The sequence below is a fragment of the Littorina saxatilis genome, linkage group LG15 (genome assembly GCF_037325665.1).
Source record: "Littorina saxatilis isolate snail1 linkage group LG15, US_GU_Lsax_2.0, whole genome shotgun sequence".
In the NCBI taxonomy this organism is placed as follows: Eukaryota; Metazoa; Mollusca; class Gastropoda; order Littorinimorpha; family Littorinidae; genus Littorina; species Littorina saxatilis.
The window spans coordinates 26,127,535-26,145,115 of record NC_090259.1 but is presented as its reverse complement, the minus strand read 5'-3'; the positions used below and the strand labels follow the sequence as shown (position 1 = coordinate 26,145,115).

The window sequence follows — 17,581 nt, the reverse complement described above, 5'->3', positions numbered from 1 at the left end:
AGCCTCGGATGAGTTCGAGCCTCTTTTGTCAGCCACTTTGGCCGATTTGACGCGTAAGACTGTGTTTTTAACGCTTCTCTCTACTTCTAGGAGAGGTAGTGAGGTGCATTCTTTGTCGGGTTTAGACAAGGATATTGCGTTCGAGAAGGATGGTTCCATTTCTCTCAAATTTGTTCCCGGCTTTCTCGCGAAAAACCAGAAACCTGGCCAGCTTTCTCCAATCTTGCGCATTCCACCCTTGAGCAAGATTTTGGCTCCTGGAGATCCCGATATTGCAAATTGTCCTGTGAGAGCTCTCCGATGTTACCTGTCTCGAACTCGGCCTGTTAGGTCAGAAAGTCAAAAGCTTCTTTTCATATCTTTAAACACGGCTAGGTGTAAGGATATAGCGAAGGTGACTCTGGCCAAATGGATCTCCACTCTGATCAAACGAGCATATGCCTGGTGGCTAGTGCAGTCGGGTGATGATAGGGCAGTTTTGCCTCTCACCGCGGCTAGAACCCATGAGGCGAGAGCCTGGGCATCCTCAGTGGCAGTTCTTCGGTCCGGCAAGCTAGCCGAGGTACTGGAAGCTGCGTATTGGCGCTCTGAGGACGTTTTCGTCAACTTTTACCTCAGAGACGTCGCTTCTGTCAGACAGGATGGAAGCTCCGCGCTGCCTGCCATGGTAGCGGCGGGACAAGTCCTGCGTGCTTAGTTTTGGTAAGTACCCACCACCTATAGTAGCAATCTGCTATATGTGAGTTGGGTAATAATATGTAATTTAATCCAAAATTTTAATAATAAATTTTCATTTAATTAATATACTTACCCAACTCACATCGTTTAAACCCTCCCGCCTCCCCGCTGTGGTGGTATTGGGTTCTAAAAAAGTAGTGAGTTGGGCTTCGTTCGAATGATACAAATGGCGGCGTATGCGCACGCATACGGATGTTGGACCGGACATCGGTCTGATATTATGGGATGGATCACTCTTTTTTAGGGTGGTCTCCCTTGTTACCAAGGGGAACGCGTACAGCGTTACCAGCACTGAACTAGAGTTAATTGCTATATGTGAGTTGGGTAAGTATATTAATTAAATGAAAATTTATTATTAAAATTTTGGATTTGGCAATCAGTAAGGTGTTTGAGACAGAAATATGGATAGAGAATAAAATTTAGTCTGCGACAAAAACGACAGCATCATTTGATAAATATTGGCTGTTCCAAGCAAAAATGCATGTATTTCAAGAGAAGAAAGTTTTATTATCTTTGCAATTTAAGTTAGGCCTTTTAGCATATTTGCCAACGACTTTGATAATATAAAAACTAATGTGACATTTTGCTAAAATGCCCAATGATACAAGAAAGTGGGAATTATGAGTAAATTGCGCAGTGTGTAAAGATTTTAAAAAAAAGTTTTATTGTTGTTTGTCATAGAGAAAAAGATTAGTGAAATCAGCATGTAAGTGGCCAACTAAATTATATTTCAGACGTGAATGAGTGTGTGGAGACGCCCAGTGTGTGTGAGCAGAGCTGTCAGAACTTGATGGGGAGTTACCGCTGTTCCTGTGCTCGTGGCTTTAGGCTGGGAGATGGTGGTCGCTGTGTTGGTGAGTGAAATGCTGCTCTCTACTTGTCTATGGTTTTAGTGTGTAGAAGAAGAAGTGTGTAGGGTGTTATGTCAGGTGTCCAATGTCAGACATTCTGCACACGAATTCAAATAACTGTATTGACTCATCTTTTTTGGCTTGGAGTCCGTCACAGTCTTGTGTGCCTCCTTTATAGCAGCATTTATTTAGTTTAAAACAAATTTCTGTAATTGAAGGAATACAGTGAAACCTTTATACGAATGCAATAGAACCCCCCTTTTTGGACAAACACAGACACAGACATGCGTACGCACACAGGCAGGCAGGCACACACGCATGCGTACGCAGGCAGGCAGGCAGGCACGCACGCACACATGCATGCGTACGCACACAGGCAGGCAGGCACGCACGCACGCACACACACTCACTCACACACTCACTCACACACACACACACACACGCACGCAGGCACTCACACACACACACACACACACACACACACACACACACACACACGCATGCATACGCACATAGGCACGCACGCACACACACACTCACACACTCTCACACACTCACTCTCACTCTCACACACTCACACTCACACACTCACACACACACACACACACACACACACACACACACACACACACACACACACACACACACACACAGTGTTTTCTGTTCATAACCTCTGTAAGTTTACCTCTGTGTTAAGACTATGTCCTATTTCATTCCTAACTTTCTTCAGTTTTTTTTTAAGGTCTTAAAATGGGGATTCTATACTTAATTCACATATGAACGAACTTTTGTGTGAACCTTGACAAGGTGTTGTTGTGTTCAGACGTGGACGAGTGTGAGCGACCAGGTATCATCTGCACCCACGACTGTGTCAACACCCCAGGCAGTTACCGCTGTGCCTGTCCAAGCGGCTACAGGCTGACCAACGGCAGAGTGTGTGCTGGTCAGTTGTTTTTTTGCTTTATTTTTTGCCCCTGCTAGGTTCATGGATGTATGTAGGTTAATATATCTGAAGCTGGAGTACCAGCAGTTTGATGAGTACGTGTTCAGGCAAGCTGCATGCCGGAACAAAATGAAAGTTTGCAGTAAAGAAGTGTAACAAATTTCCTGTGGTAATGGGGGTTGTGTATAATTTGAAGGCAGAGTTTTCATGCGCCACATAAACCCATTGGGTAGCTGAGACTAATAATGACGGCCACCATGCACACAGTCCCGAACCTTGCGATCATGGATAAAAGTGAGGTGTTGAAAGAGAACGTGATTTTCCCATTGGTTTGTTTGACAGATGTGAACGAGTGCTACGAAGGGTCCCATCGCTGTAGCGCAGACCAGGAGTGCATCAACAACGAAGGGAACTACGAGTGTGTGCAGCTGTGTCCCCCTGGGTACGTGCGCACCACCACTGGACAATGTCAAGGTCAGTGAAAAACATTCTGCGATGAAAAGTAGGAACAACTGGGTTGGATTGTGCTGTATAAAAGTCGGCTGAAGCTCCTAACTCTCATGGTCTACATTTTTCAAGTCAAGCTATTTATAATTGAGGTTGAACATGAATAGAGAATACTACATGGCTTCCTATGTGATACCAGTTTTACATGAGTTGTGTTTTTAAATATTGAACTGCGAGCGAAAGCGAGCTTTTCAATATTTGAAAACACGAGTGTAAAACTGGTATCAAGCAGGAAGCCATGTAGTACAGTAAAACAGCTGTAGAATGCGGTCACTGGACTTAACGGCCACTCGCACAATACGGACAGTCTTTATTGGCACGGATCGTTTCCTTCATTAAAATCACTGTACTTAGCGGACACCTCGGAATTACAAACGCGGACGCTTATTTTAGGTCCCTACTAAATTGTGTAACTGCTCAATACGGACAAAGGATGTTTCGTTTAACTTCCAAACATCATTGCGATTGTCTGTCTTCTCTCTCTCGCAAGCTTGATTTGAGAGGTAAAAGAAGCTTAATCGCGATTGGTCGGCTTTGAGCTGAAACTGAAACAAGCTTATTAGCGATTGGTCAGCAACCACATAGCCAATGAAATGCATCGAAAGTATTCGACGGAAGTCGGTACATTTGTAAACAACATCGAAGAAACAGTCTCGCCTATTTGAATATAATGCAATACAAACTGCCATTAAAGCTCTATTATTGCGTGATACGGGTCAGGCCCGTTCTGATCATATGCCATTTATACAATTATCTCCACGCCAAATTCGCCTAAAGATGTTAAATTATGAGATAAAGGAGCCAAGCTCAGCTGGATTTTGGTCGAACAAATTAAATATTACATTAGAAGATAAACACTGGAAATTAGCTAACGAATGCTCGACAGAAACCCGTCTTCGTCTATTGCATTGGAAAATTTTACACAATATATATCCCACCAATATTTTGCTACATAAGATGGGAATTCGTCAAACAAATCTTTGTCAGTATTGTAACGAAACCGACTTCATCGAGCACTTTTTTTGGCAGTGTAGAGCAGTGCAACCCATATGGCAGGAATGTCAAGGGTACATATTTAAATGTACAGGCAAAAATATAAAGTTAAGCTGCGAAGAGGCTCTTTTTGGGTATTTCACACGTGATATCCCCAGAGAGAAAACCTTCATAATTAATCACCTTATATTGATATCGAAAATGTGCATAAGCCAGTTTAAGTACGGAAATCCAAAAACTAACATGAAGATCTTATTTCAGAACCAAGCTCGAGTTCGAAATTTCTAGTAAAATTGAACTGTGTATAAGAATATAGATAACTAGTAGTATTGTGCTGTTAATGTAAAGTTATTTATATATGCGCTGTATGATGCTGTGCTGAAAACTGGTACTGTAATTGGTAATTTGTAAATTCTCGCCTTTGTCTATCGAGCGTTGGATTAATTAACTTGTTATGTATTGTCCCGCTGAAAATGTATTATATAACAGAATTATGGGAACAGCAACAACAACACACACACACACACACGCACACACACACACACACACACACACACACACACACACACACACACACACGCACATACACGCAGACATTAGTTAAATTGTAATGTAAAAGAAAACAAAATTAAAACTTCATTAAAAAAAAAAAAAGACCAATGAAGAAGGATATGCTCACCGCCCAAAAAGAAAGAAAAAAAAAAAAAAAAAAAAAAAAAAAAAAAAAAGACGAAAGAGGCAAAAAAGATGGGTTGAAGCAGCCTTGCATGCAACTGAGGTCGAAAAAAAAAAAAAAAAAAAAAAAAAAAACAACATCGAAGATTCTCACACACTTGCACAGCTGATTCAGTCGCGTTTTGCCGAAGTTTGAATGAATCACGATGGCTTCTAGGTTGCGGAAGGAACGAAACGCTCTCACTTTAGAGCAACGAGTGTCTGTGGTAAAAAAGCTGCAGAGCGGACAATCATGCCGATCGATCGCGCAAGAACTGGGCTGTGGAAGGACGCAGATTTCAAAAGTCAGCATAGACAGAGAAAAAATTATGGCTTTGTGGGAATCGGGATAAGTTGTCTGAAGGACCAATTATTTTTACTTTAAATAATTTATATATTCTTGTTCTGCCTGTGTTAACAACATGTGATAGAGTGTTCTTTTTAAAAGTCCTTCTCTGTGGACTGGATCTGTTACAACTGGTAATAAAATACTGTATTTCACTGTTTTTACTTGTTATTTTTTACATTAAGTCAAGTTTTGACTAAATGTTTTAACATAGAGGGGGAATTGAGACGAGGGTCGTGGTGTGTGTGTGTCTGTGCATAGACCATTTATCCTGGACCGCCAACTAGCTTTCTATCCGCTCTTTCTCTCTATTACGAGGTAGCGCCTCTTGCATTTAGGAACCTACGCTTACATGGCCTTTCAGAAATCAGGGGGACGTGATATCCGGTGTCGATTGTAAACATGGACGAAGTTGCCGAGGTAAGTTCTGAAAATGCTAAAATAAACTCAGCAAAAGTGCATATGGAACATGTTTTTCGATGAGTTTTGTTAAGTTTAGTTTGGAGTTTTGGAAAATCCAGTTCATTGTCACCTCCCATTGTCACAAATAACTGGAGCGTGCTTTCTTTTCACTGTCTTCGAATCGCTGGCCTTTCAAACCGGACGCGACGCGCCCCTGAAAGTCGAGAGTCGTAACCTCGAAGGGTCACGTGACGAGTTGGCGGTCCAGGCTATTTGGTCTATGGTCTCTGTGTGTGTGTGTGTGTAGAGCGATTCAGACTAAACTACTGGACCGATCTTTATGAAATTTGACATGAGAGTTCCTGGGAATGATAATTATCCCCGGACGTTTTTTTCATCTTTTCGACGTCATATCCGGCTTTTTGTAAAAGTTGAGGCGGCACTGTTGAAAGTTTGGCAAAGCAATCTTCGACGAAGGCCGGACTTTGGTATTGCATTTCAGCTTGGTGGCTTAAAAACTAATTGATGAGTTTGGTCATTAAAAATCGGAAACTTGTAATTAAAATTATTTTTTTATTAAACGATCCAAAAACAATTTTAACTTATTCTTTGTCATATTCTGATTCCAAAAACATATATGTTATATTTGGATTACAAACAAGCTCTGATAATTGAAAATATGAAAATTATGATTAAATTTAATTTTCCGAAATCGATTTAAAAACAATTTCATCTTATTCCTTGTCGGTCCCTGATTCCAAAAACATATAGATATATGTTTGGATTAAAAACAAACTCAGTAAGCTAAAAAGAATAGAGATACAGAAAAGCGTGTTATCCTGCTCAGCGCGACCACTACCGCACTAATTCTGGCTTGTCGATTTCACTGCCTTTGCCACGAGCGGTGGACTGACGAAACTACGAGTATGCGGTATTGGTGAAAAAAGCAGTGCGTTCAGTTTCATTCTGTGAGTTAGACAGCTTGACTAAATGTTGTTATTTCGCCTTACGCGACTTGTTTACTCTTAAACATGTACATACAATATAGCACTTTCCTTTTCGCAACCACATTTGCTTGAACCTGTAAAATAAGGACACCTGCAGAATAAGGACACTTTTCACTGGTCCCAAGGGTGTCCTTATTTGACAGGTTATACTGTATTCTGTTTATCCTACATACTGTACTTGCGTGTCTATTGCTCCAAACGTCCCTCAGTCGAAGCACCCTGATTGAAGAAGCTTCAAAATGGAACCTGGATCTCTCCGAAAGCCTCGTGTAATCTTTGACTTGACTGTATTCGAAAACAATCATATGAGCATGATACTTATTTCTGATGCTTATCAGTGCAAGCCAGACATTTTAACGGCAAGATGACTTCCGCAGTATTGAATAATGGGTTGATCATTTGTTACAGATGTTGACGAGTGTTCGACAGACCAACATCGGTGTTACTACAACCAGCGCTGTATCAACACGGAGGGCGGCTACCGCTGTCAGTGTCCGAAGGGATTCAGGACTAGAGGAGTTGGAGAGCCCTGTGTTGGTGAGTGTTTGTGTGTGTTAGAATGTTGACTCACTGCGATTGTGCTTAAATGTGGATGTACTTGTTTGACAGTCTGGATATGAGCGAGTTATAGGTCCAGCTTTGTGGATATGAGTGTAAACATGTGGTTCACATGTGCTTACAAACACTTTTTTGTTGTTGAAGATTGTTTTCCACTGTGAGATGATTTCTGGTTGTCTTTTGTTCTGTGCTGTTCTGTTGGTATAGTATTTTGTTCTGTGCTGTTCTGTTGGTATAGTATTTTGTTCTGTGCTGTTCTATTGGTATAGTATTTTGTTCTGTTTATTTTTTCCGCTTGTGATCTTTACCTCTCATGACGTTCTTGTCAGACTTGTTTCTGCCAACGGAACAGTTTTTCTTTCTTTTATTTTATTTTGTCTGTATGCACTTTGTTACCTTATGTTATGTGTTTGCAGCAGTTATTGTTCAAGGGGCATACGTCTGTGCCATTTATTACAGAATACACTTTTGCGTTGCAGCGTATATTTATGAGCACAAGGTGGAGATAAAGTGACAAAACACTGGTAAGTTCTGATGTGCCAGCTGACTTTTTCAGATATGAACGAGTGCGAGGAGAATCCTGGTATCTGTGCTTACCGCTGTCGCAACACTCCGGGCGACTATGAGTGTCTCTGTCCCCTGGGACAACTACGTCTTGCTGACAGGAAGTCATGTGCTGGTTAGCTCCCCTCTTTTCTTGCCCTTCTTTCTTTTTTTCGTTCAGGAACATGCTGTTTCTGTTAATGAGTCAAACTCAAAACTTTTTTGACGTAAAAGTGTTTGTTTGTTTGTTCGTTCATGGGGTGAAACTCCCACGGCTTTTACGTGTATGACCGTTTTTACCCCGCCATTTAGGCAGCCATACGCCGCTTTCGGAGGAAGCATGCTGGGTATTTTCGTGTTTCTATAACCCACCGAACTCTGACATGGATTACAGGATCTTTTTCATGCGCACTTGGTCTTGTGCTTGCGTGTACACACGGGTGTGCTGACACTGAGGAGAGTCTGCACACAAACTTGACTCTGAGAAATAAATCTCTCGCCGAACGTGGGGACGAACTTACGCTGACAGCGGCCAACTGGATACAAATCCAGCGCGCTGCCGACTGAGCTACATCCCCGCCCGCCGTAAAAGTGTTGATTTAAAGCCCTTTCCCCAGAGATTGTATAGATTTTTTAAAATTGTATAGATTTTTTAAATCATCCATTCAAACTAATTTTGGCTTTTGACTTTTGGAGAATATCTGAATTGACTTTTTATGTAGACTTCAAACTTGGGCGGAAAAGACAAACCCCTGAGTACTGTGAAAAAAATGGTTTATAGTCCATGTACTAAGAATGAGAATAAACACCTTATCATTTGAGATACTTTCCTATATTGTTCCCCTTTAAAAACTCTACAAATATTTTGCCAATGATTCCAGGTCTGGAATTTTTAGAACCTGGACGTGTTCTCCCAGCCGATGGCAACCGTTTCCAAGACAACCAATCTGGTCGCTATGGCAACAGCTATCGACGATATAGGCACCGCATCCGACGGGATGTCTTGTGTAGAAATGGTTTCTGTAGTGACCTTGAGGTTAAAGGCAAAGGTCGTGATGAAAGTTCCAACCTTGAAGTCAAGGTCAAAAGAGACACCATTGAGGTCAAGGACACAGCTGGATGTCCAAATGGAACAATTGCTCATCCCAGACAGCCTGGATTGTGTATAGGTGGGAGATCTGATGTTTTGTAGTGATCGGTGTGGCATCTTGAGAAGAACAGTTAAATGTTGTTGCATTTTGAATACATTTTTGTCAATACAAAAACCTCCACCAAATCTTGTTCTGTTTTAAAAAAATGGAATCTTCATCTTTTGACTTCACAATGTCAAAATGCATTGGTGATGACTTTTCACTAATGTTGTCCAGAAACCTTGCCTTGATGTTGTAAATCCTCGTGTGTGAGTATGGCCTAGCTTAAACTTGGCCCTTCTCATTTCACAGACCCCTTGACCAGCATGTCACAAAGTGCAGGGTTAAATAACCTGAAAAATCCTTCCACTTGTAGCATAGAATTCACCGTGATACAAAGTCATCTTTTCATTTAACCAGCACATGGCTTTCTTTGTTACCTCTTTGAGCACTGTGTTTGATACGTACACTGATGTGCACACCTACATGTAATTGTGTACCCGTACTGTCTTGTGTATTGCTAAAACATTCATCTTTACAGGTTTTAGCTTGGTTCCAATCAACTTGAGACAGCTGGATTAACCTCTGCATGAGTAGTCAATAGATTTGTATGCCTGTTCTTTTTCCTTGTTGAGGGTGTCTTGGTTGTTGTACATGTTGTTGATGTTGTTTTGAATGTGTTTATTCGTTTTTGTCAGATGTATATTGAGTAATAGTGCTGAACAATCTCTGGAATGGCAAAACAACAACAAACTTGAGACAGAATTAATTTCAAGAAATGAAAAAGTAATGTGCTAAATATTTTTGACTCCGGATTCATAAGTGTCCGTCCGTGTAAGCATTTGCTTTTCTGACTCTCCTTTGTCATGTTCACTGTGTTTTGTTCACTGTGTTTTGTTCACTGTGTTTTGTTCACTGTGTTTTGTTCACTGTGTTTTGTTCACTGTGGTTTTACACATTTGCTTTTTATGCATCAGGCAGTATTACATGTTGATGCGCTTTGGCATGTAAAAGTTTATAGGTATAACCTCATGAAGAGATTGTGTTCCTACACGTAAAATAGATGCTTAAATTAAATATCCAAAGGTTGCAGCAAAAGCCTCAAGGCATTGGAATATGATAAACACACATGTAGAAGATAAGGGGGGGGGGGGGGGGGTGTTCCACTGTAGCTGAAAGGCAAGAAGAATACAGTCAACAAGAAGCATTCAAATTAAGATTTCAAAACACATCAACATCTAATTTTTACATGAAAAGCTGTCTGGTATAAAGAAAATCGGTAGGACTGACCATTTAACAATTTATTTTCCGATATTTTCGCAGAAGAGCCAGGAATTCTGGTTTAAGCGAACACAGTAGATGTAAAATAGTGACATACAAATTGCTTGATGTTTAAATCTGTAAAATAGTGACATACAATTTGCTTACTGTTTAGATCTGTAAAATAGAGACATACAAATTGCTTGATGTTTAGATCTGGACGAGTGCAGTGTGAGGGCGGACATCTGTCAGCACAACTGTACCAACACACGGGGAAGCTACGTCTGTTCTTGTCCCGACGGCTATCGGCTGGGCTCTGATGGCTACTCCTGTACAGGTAGATATTACAGCCACAGCTCTCTAGTTATTATTGCATCTGTGGAAAAAAACAAAGATTGAGTTATTATCAACTGTTTTAGTCTTTTGTTTTATGTGTTTCTTTGTGATCAAGTAGATTTCTTTTTGTGGTGCGGCATATAGGACTTTCTAAGCTATGTACTTCACATATTCTTCAGCTCACAATTTTCATGAACAATTTGTCAAAATTGTCAGTTAGAAAATCAGTAAGTAATAATAATAATAATAATAAGAACATTTATATAGCGCTAAATCAAAAACTTTCGTTAAAAAGGCTTGCTCTAAGCGCTTGACATCTAAACTAAAACGTCATTCACACTCTTTGCAATGATGTACAAGAACTTCATGTCACACTCTTTCATTCAGTATAGCACCATTCACACAGTTGTTATTCTGTACAAGACAATAAGTTAGTCTAACATTTAGAATGTTCATAAGTATTGTAGTATGGCACGAAAGTGTGCCTGTAACATCTTGAGATACTTATTGACATCAATGAAAGACATATCTATAATTTGAGCATGTTTGTTTGTATTGCAATTTGAGCAGCTGCAGTGACTGACATAACACAGAGTACAAGAAAGGATTTCTGGAGAAAAAAATCCACCCAAACCACCTTATTTCTCAACTCTCTCATCTTTGTACTTACAACAGCATACAGTAACTAGATGATTACCCGCTTCGCCGGGTGGATCGCGAGACGGAGTATGCAGCGTGGCGGTTCGCCGGCTTAGAGCACGTGTTGACGTGATTGACGCCACACGAAGGAAGGGAGATAAACGCGCAAAACACTGGAGAAGATGAGGAAGAGTTACTGGGAATGGATCTACAGAAAAACCAAAATCGGTTCACCGCGCCGCGCTTAGAGCACGTGTTGAAAATGTTCATCGACCAGATTGTGTCCGGGGTCTACCTGAATATGCCCACCAAATTTGAAGCAGATCCATCGAGAACTTTGGCCGTGCATCGCGAAGTGACAGACAGACAGACAGACACACACACACAAGCCGTATATAGATATTGATAGAATACAGTAAAGGTACTTAGGCATAAGACTAATAAGATACTAGCTGGTTCATTTGGATCTCATGATTTGTGTGTCCTTTTGTCACTAGATATCAACGAGTGTTGGGAGCAGCGCATACAGTGTGGAGAGGACCAGATGTGTTTCAACACACGTGGCTCGTACTCCTGCATTGACGTTCCTTGTCCAACCGACTACATCAGAGATCCTACCACCAAGTAAGATGTGTGTGTGGGTGTTGGTGTGTGTGTGTGTGTGTGTGTGTGTGTGTGTATTGTTATAACGTGCATGCATGTACTACTTTTCAATCTTCTTTCTTCGAAAAGAAGAACAAAAGATAAAGGTAGGTTTGTCAATCCCTAGGTCCACCAACAGAATAAACAGAACTGAAATCTTGTTGAGTCTTGAAGAAAATACAGTCTAACCTGGCCTTGTAGGCTCTCTCTATAACAACCATCTGCAGGTAAGACCAACCTATTGGATCCCCCATCAGTTTGTATCCTCCTGTACAATTCACCTCTTCATATTGACCATGCACCAGACTATATATAACAACAACCGCAACACGGTGGCCTAGTGGTAAGGCGTCCGCCCAGTGAGCGGGAGGTCGTGGGTTCGAACCCCGGCCGGGTCATTCCTAAGACTTTAAAATTGGCAATCTAGTGGCTGCTCCGCCTGGCGTCTGGCATTATGGGGTTAGTGCTAGGACTGGTTGGTCCAGTGTCAGAATAATGTGACTGGGTGAGACATGAAGCCTGTGCTGCGACTTCTGTCTTGTGTGTGGCGCACGTTAAATGTCAAAGCAGCACCGCCCTGATATCACCCTTCGTGGTGGACTGGGCGTTAAGCAAACAAACAAACAAGACTATAACAACGACTTTCGGTTGGCACCGTGGGTGGTAGTTGTAAACAGGTTGGACTGAAGATATATATTTTTGTTTTTGGTCTTGAAAAAACCTAATTAATTATCACCAACCACTTATTAAACTGTTTTTATCCCACAGCTTCTGTGTGCTGGAATGCGTGGACCCTAGCGCCTGCCCCCCTGGGTCCAAGTATGCAGATGTCATCCAGTTCCGCACAGTGGCGCTTCCTGGTGGCATACCACCCAGGCAGGACCTCATTCGTCTCACCGCCTACAACCAGCACGATCAGGTAAAGCCATTGTTTAAGTGGTCAGGCTTTCGCTCGTATTTCAATGTTTAAAAAAAGCAACGAGTGTAAATCTGGTACGACACAGCAAGCCATGTAGTATTCTGTTAATTCTACATACTGTACTTGCGTGCCTTCAGCTCCAAACATCCCGGAGCCGACGTGTCCAAATTGAAGACGCTTCTTATGGAACCTCGATTACTTCCAAAGCCTCTTGCAATCTTTGACGTCAAAGAAAAGAGACGTCACTGTAGAAATGATAGCGTGACCTGTTAGTTGTACAAACATTTCCAAAGGAAACAGCAAGCGCAAAAGTGTTTCCAGAATGACGTTTGTCTCTGTGACTTTGGCATCATGAGCAGTGGGAAAACAGCTCCCTGCCAGACTAGTTTGACACAATCTCATTTACATGATATCACCACGTGTGAATTGTATGGGAGGTGGGAGGGGAGGGGGGGGGGGTCCACTTATGAATGCGATGCCACTTTACGTCCAGTACAGCAAAGTGCTAAGTTTTCTTTCTTTTCTTTATTTGGTGTTTAACGTCGTTTTCAACCGTTCAAGGTTAAATCGCGACGGGGTTTGGGGGGAGATGGGATAGAGCCACTTGTTAATTGTTTCTTGTTCAGAAAAGCACAAATAAAAAAATTTGCTCCAGGGGCTTGCAACGTAGTACAATATATGACCTTTCTGGGAGAATGCAAGTTTCCAGTACAAAGGACTTAACATTTCTTACATACTGCTTGACTAAAATCTTTACAAACATTGACTATATTCTATACAAGAAACACTTAACAAGGGTAAAAGGAGAAACAGAATCCGTTAGTCGCCTCTTACGACATGCTGGGGAGCATCGGGTAAATTCTTCCCCCTAACCCGCGGGTGGTAAAGTGCTAAGTAATACGTCAGGAATATGATGATGATGAGAACAATCTAAGGACAGGACGTAGTGAGGTGAGGTGTGAGAATAACATGGTGCGATGTGATGTTTTTTTGTTTGTTCGTTCATGGGCTCCCACGGCTTTTACGTGTATGACCGTTTTTACCCCGCCATTTAGGCAGCCATACGCCGCTTTCGGAGGAAACATGCTGGGTATTTTCGTGTTTCTATAACCCACCGAACTCTGACATGGATTACAGGATTTTTTTGTGCGCACTTGGTCTTGTGCTTGCGTGTACACACGGGGGTGTTCGGACACCGAGGAGAGTCTGCACACAAAGTTGACTCTGAGAAATAAGATGTCAATCCTGTGTCTTTCTCATATCTACATCTTACTCTTTTTCAGATCTTGGCAGCAACGACCTTCACTATTCTGGAAAACGACCCCAAGCTAACCTTTCACCTTCGACCTGAAGGCGGCAAGGGGATCGTCTACACCATGGAGCCGCTGGATGCTGAGGCGTACAGAGTAATGGTGCGAGCCAAATCTTACGACAACGCCCGACGCTATATACAATACCAAACCACTTTCATCATTCACATAGCCGTCTCAGCGTTCCCCTATTAGTAGCTTGAGGGAAAGGATTTGTTTACAGCGAGGGAAGGGTTTCGGTGTTAATTATTTGTTGGGTGAGTTTGGTTTTTATTATTTCTTGTGTACAAAAAAAACAAAAAACAAAAATCATTGGCTCAATTAAACAATGAAAATGAATACAGATCTAAAATAACAAAGACGGTAAGATGTGATGCGTAAAAACATTTGCCAAACAAGATGGTTTTCAAAAATCTTAAATTCTGTACTTCATATTTGTATTCTGTATTTGTGTCAGTATAACTCAAGAAACAATCTTTGTAAATACTTCTTCTATGAAATGCTCAGAGTAATGTACAGTGATATCTGAATTGTAAATACTCAAGTGTTGCGCCTGTTTTCATTTTTTAACGTTTTTATGATACCATAAATGTGTGTGTATGTATGTACCTTAATTGTAGATGCTGTGCTTCGACTAAAAATATTTGTACCACAAGAAAATTCTTCTTAAAAGTGCCCTTGCTACAGATGCTGTATTACGTATAACAAGATGTGTTTGGCTTATTTAGAGCTGAAGAGTAATGATTTTTACTCATTTAAACTAGAGCTTTAAAACAAAAAGGCACACTATACAGCCTGAGTTCAGCTTTGACTAGCCTGGATAGTGGCCCCTAATGTGAGTATTTGTCTCACCTGTGGTATCTACATATAAGTCTTTCACTTTGTGCCCATGTGAAGTGAGCTCTCAGGCGGATTGCATGCACACTGCTACGGCACTTCTATCAAGGAAGTGTTGCCAGAAATTCATACCTATAGGACAAATGTCATGAGCTCTTCGGCATCAATAGGACATTTGACTGCTTTCAGACATTTTAATAGGACATTATAATTTTGTGCAAAACACAAAATCATGTGCACACACATATATATTATATCAGTATATGCACCAACATTGTGTCACTGTGCCTACATTGTTTTATTACTTTTGTTTCAAACAGGACACACACAAAAAAAGAAACTTAAAAGTCACCAAAAACCTCGGCACTCTTACTTTGATTGGCACACAAACGGCATGATTTCCTGACAGAGCTTTTTCTTGACAGATTCGAGAAAACAGTTTGCCTATATAGATGGTCTCTTTGCTGTCAAATTTTAACCAACTAGTACTGGGTCAGCCACCGTTTGTGTGAATTTCCTGCTGTACCGACACCATCTTCAAGTGACGAAACTTTAATTTCCGTGGTTGTGGAGGTTTCAGCGGCAACACTGTCATTGGCCCTGTCTTTTTCTTGAATGATGCTATAGCTAGCCATGTTTTCCCATGTTCTTGGCTCTAATGTAGCACACGATGCCGTTGAAACGCCAAACGTGTTCAGCGTTTGCTGTTCTTTGGCAGGCTTTAGTTTTTTTTTCGGTGGCATAATTCAGTGCCGTGCGCTTCATCTTTAACCGAAAGCAAATTAAAGCAGACGCGAGCCTCGGTCAGTTAGAGTTGTCTCTCATACTCCTAACTTTAGTGCGCTGTAGACGGGTGTACACAAACGGCTCATACCACAAACGGTCCGGAAAACGCAAGATCTGCACTGCACAAGTAGTACCGCAACTTCAGTGCACCTGTACGCGAGAGCGCTCGTCGCTTTTTGAAGATTTCTATCACGAAAGGAAAATTATCACATAACGCGCAGTCCGAAGAAATGGTGTTCTTATCAGACAAGGACCGCGCTCAGTTCAAAACAATAGGACATCTGACCGTCATGCGGCGGTGTGAATATGTCCGATGTCCAACGCCTAACGACATCCCTGGACTGTGAACGATTTTCTGGTGTTTAGAACAGCACAGTGACTGCAGTTGGGCTAAGAATTAACTGTCTGATGAACACGGTGAAACCCTTTAGGAGCATGTTTCCGGGTGTTACCCCGACTTTAGATAAGAAAAAAAAGTTTAAAAATACACTAAAGACGGCTGGCTTGAAGAAGGAGGAAAAAGCTGTGGGTTGGCTGTCGGTGTTGTTGATGGGCAAAGCTCTAGCTGTGGTAGTTAAGTTGAAGCTGTGGCCATGGTTGATGAACCATTTCTGTAGTTGTGGTAGATGAATCAAAGCTGTGGTTGTTGTAATTGGATCAAAGCTGTGGTTGTTGTAGTAGTTGGTTGGAAGCTGAGGTATAGCAGATGGACTGGGTGGCCGAGTGGTAAAATAATAAAAATAATAATAATAGATAAAAATGTCCACCAAAATACCCGTGTGACTTGGAATAATAGGCCGGGAAAAGTAGGATATGCGCCGAAATGGCTGCGATCTGCTGGCCGATGTGAATGCGTGATGTATTGTGTACAAAAAATTCCATCTCACACGGCATAAATAAATGAATATGTGCGCGATATAAATTGCATAAAAATTTATTTTTTTTAAATTAAAAAATTAAAATCCCTGCACTTAGAACTGTACCCACGCAAAACGCGCGATATAAGCCTCATATTGATTGATTGATTGAGATGAAGAGAAGCTGTAGTTGTAAAACCAAGGTGTGGATGTAGAACTTGTTTGTGGCGTGAAGAACTCTTGGGCCTTTGAAGGGGGCACCTAGTGGGATACTGGTTGGGCCGTTGGGACATACACACACATCAGGGAACACTTTTCAGGCTAGTCAAAGATGACTCAGGCTGTATGGTGTGCAAGGTCTTTTTCAAAAGCTAGTTCATTAGTATAAACCGTTACTCTCCAGCTTTAAATCACAGCCTGTGCATGTTGCTTGTGTTAAAAAAAAAAGTGCCAGTGGTTGTTTTCTTGCTGGGTGATGACAAAATAATGTTTAACTCCATCCATGAAAGAAAAAGTGTTTGCATCAGACATGAATTCTGTATTGACATCTGTAATGTGCAGCGAAATCTAATTTTGTCATGGTTCACCAAGGATGATCTCGGATTGTTTTAAGAAAAATGTATATTGAAGACTAACATTGTATGTACTGCACATTTTACTGTTTACATGTAATTAGGACTTTTGCTTGTTACAGGAAGAAAAGTAATTTAGGTGCTGTTAATTTTCATTAATCATGCTCAAGTAATATTATCAAGAATTAAGTCAAAACGGTTGCATTGGCCATTTGAGATAGTTTTGTTGGCAAAGAATGTGCCTTAAACAAGATTATACAAAGACGGGCACCCTTCATGAAAATATGAATGCCATTGAACCTCAGATCTTGTGATTGGTATTTTGTATTTGTTTGCTAGCTTAGCTTACGTTTGTGATTGGTATTTTGTATTTGTTTGCTAGCTTATAGCTTACGTTTGTTATCTTGCCAGTTGGTGTGTTTGTGTAGAGACTACATAGAGTTGTGAGTGTGATTAATGTAGAAAAATGTGATGCTTGTACATTTTTAGGGGCTTATGCATGGAGATGGTGTAACTATGTTTTATGTAACATTTTAGTCATATGTAGTTGATGTGCAGCAAGTTTTCATCATTGAAGCAAAGATGTGTGTTCTATTCACTCCGTCAGTGTGCCTTTCTGGTGTTTGGATTGCTTTGAAGTATCGTCAAAGGGCTGGAGATATGTTAAAGAATAAATGTTTGTATGTTAGTA

General features: G+C 41.1%; 1 protein-coding gene across 2 annotated transcripts in view; it reads left to right on the top strand.

The window, feature by feature from the left end:
* The window catches only part of LOC138948937 (hemicentin-1-like), a 169,177-nt gene extending 151,599 nt beyond the window's left edge, over positions 1-17,578 (top strand). The window contains exons 62-71 of one of the 2 annotated variants that reach the window (XM_070320602.1): positions 1,473-1,592; positions 2,413-2,532; positions 2,875-3,006; positions 6,910-7,038; positions 7,616-7,738; positions 8,484-8,771; positions 10,207-10,329; positions 11,465-11,591; positions 12,378-12,528; positions 13,812-17,578. In XM_070320602.1, the coding sequence (XP_070176703.1) occupies positions 1,473-1,592; positions 2,413-2,532; positions 2,875-3,006; positions 6,910-7,038; positions 7,616-7,738; positions 8,484-8,771; positions 10,207-10,329; positions 11,465-11,591; positions 12,378-12,528; positions 13,812-14,033 (1,535 nt within the window). In that variant the 3' untranslated portion in view covers positions 14,034-17,578. The remainder of the gene's footprint in view (positions 1-1,472; positions 1,593-2,412; positions 2,533-2,874; positions 3,007-6,909; positions 7,039-7,615; positions 7,739-8,483; positions 8,772-10,206; positions 10,330-11,464; positions 11,592-12,377; positions 12,529-13,811) is intronic. The other variant, XM_070320603.1, reaches the window with a different exon arrangement.
* The last annotated feature ends 3 nt before the right edge of the window (positions 17,579-17,581 follow it).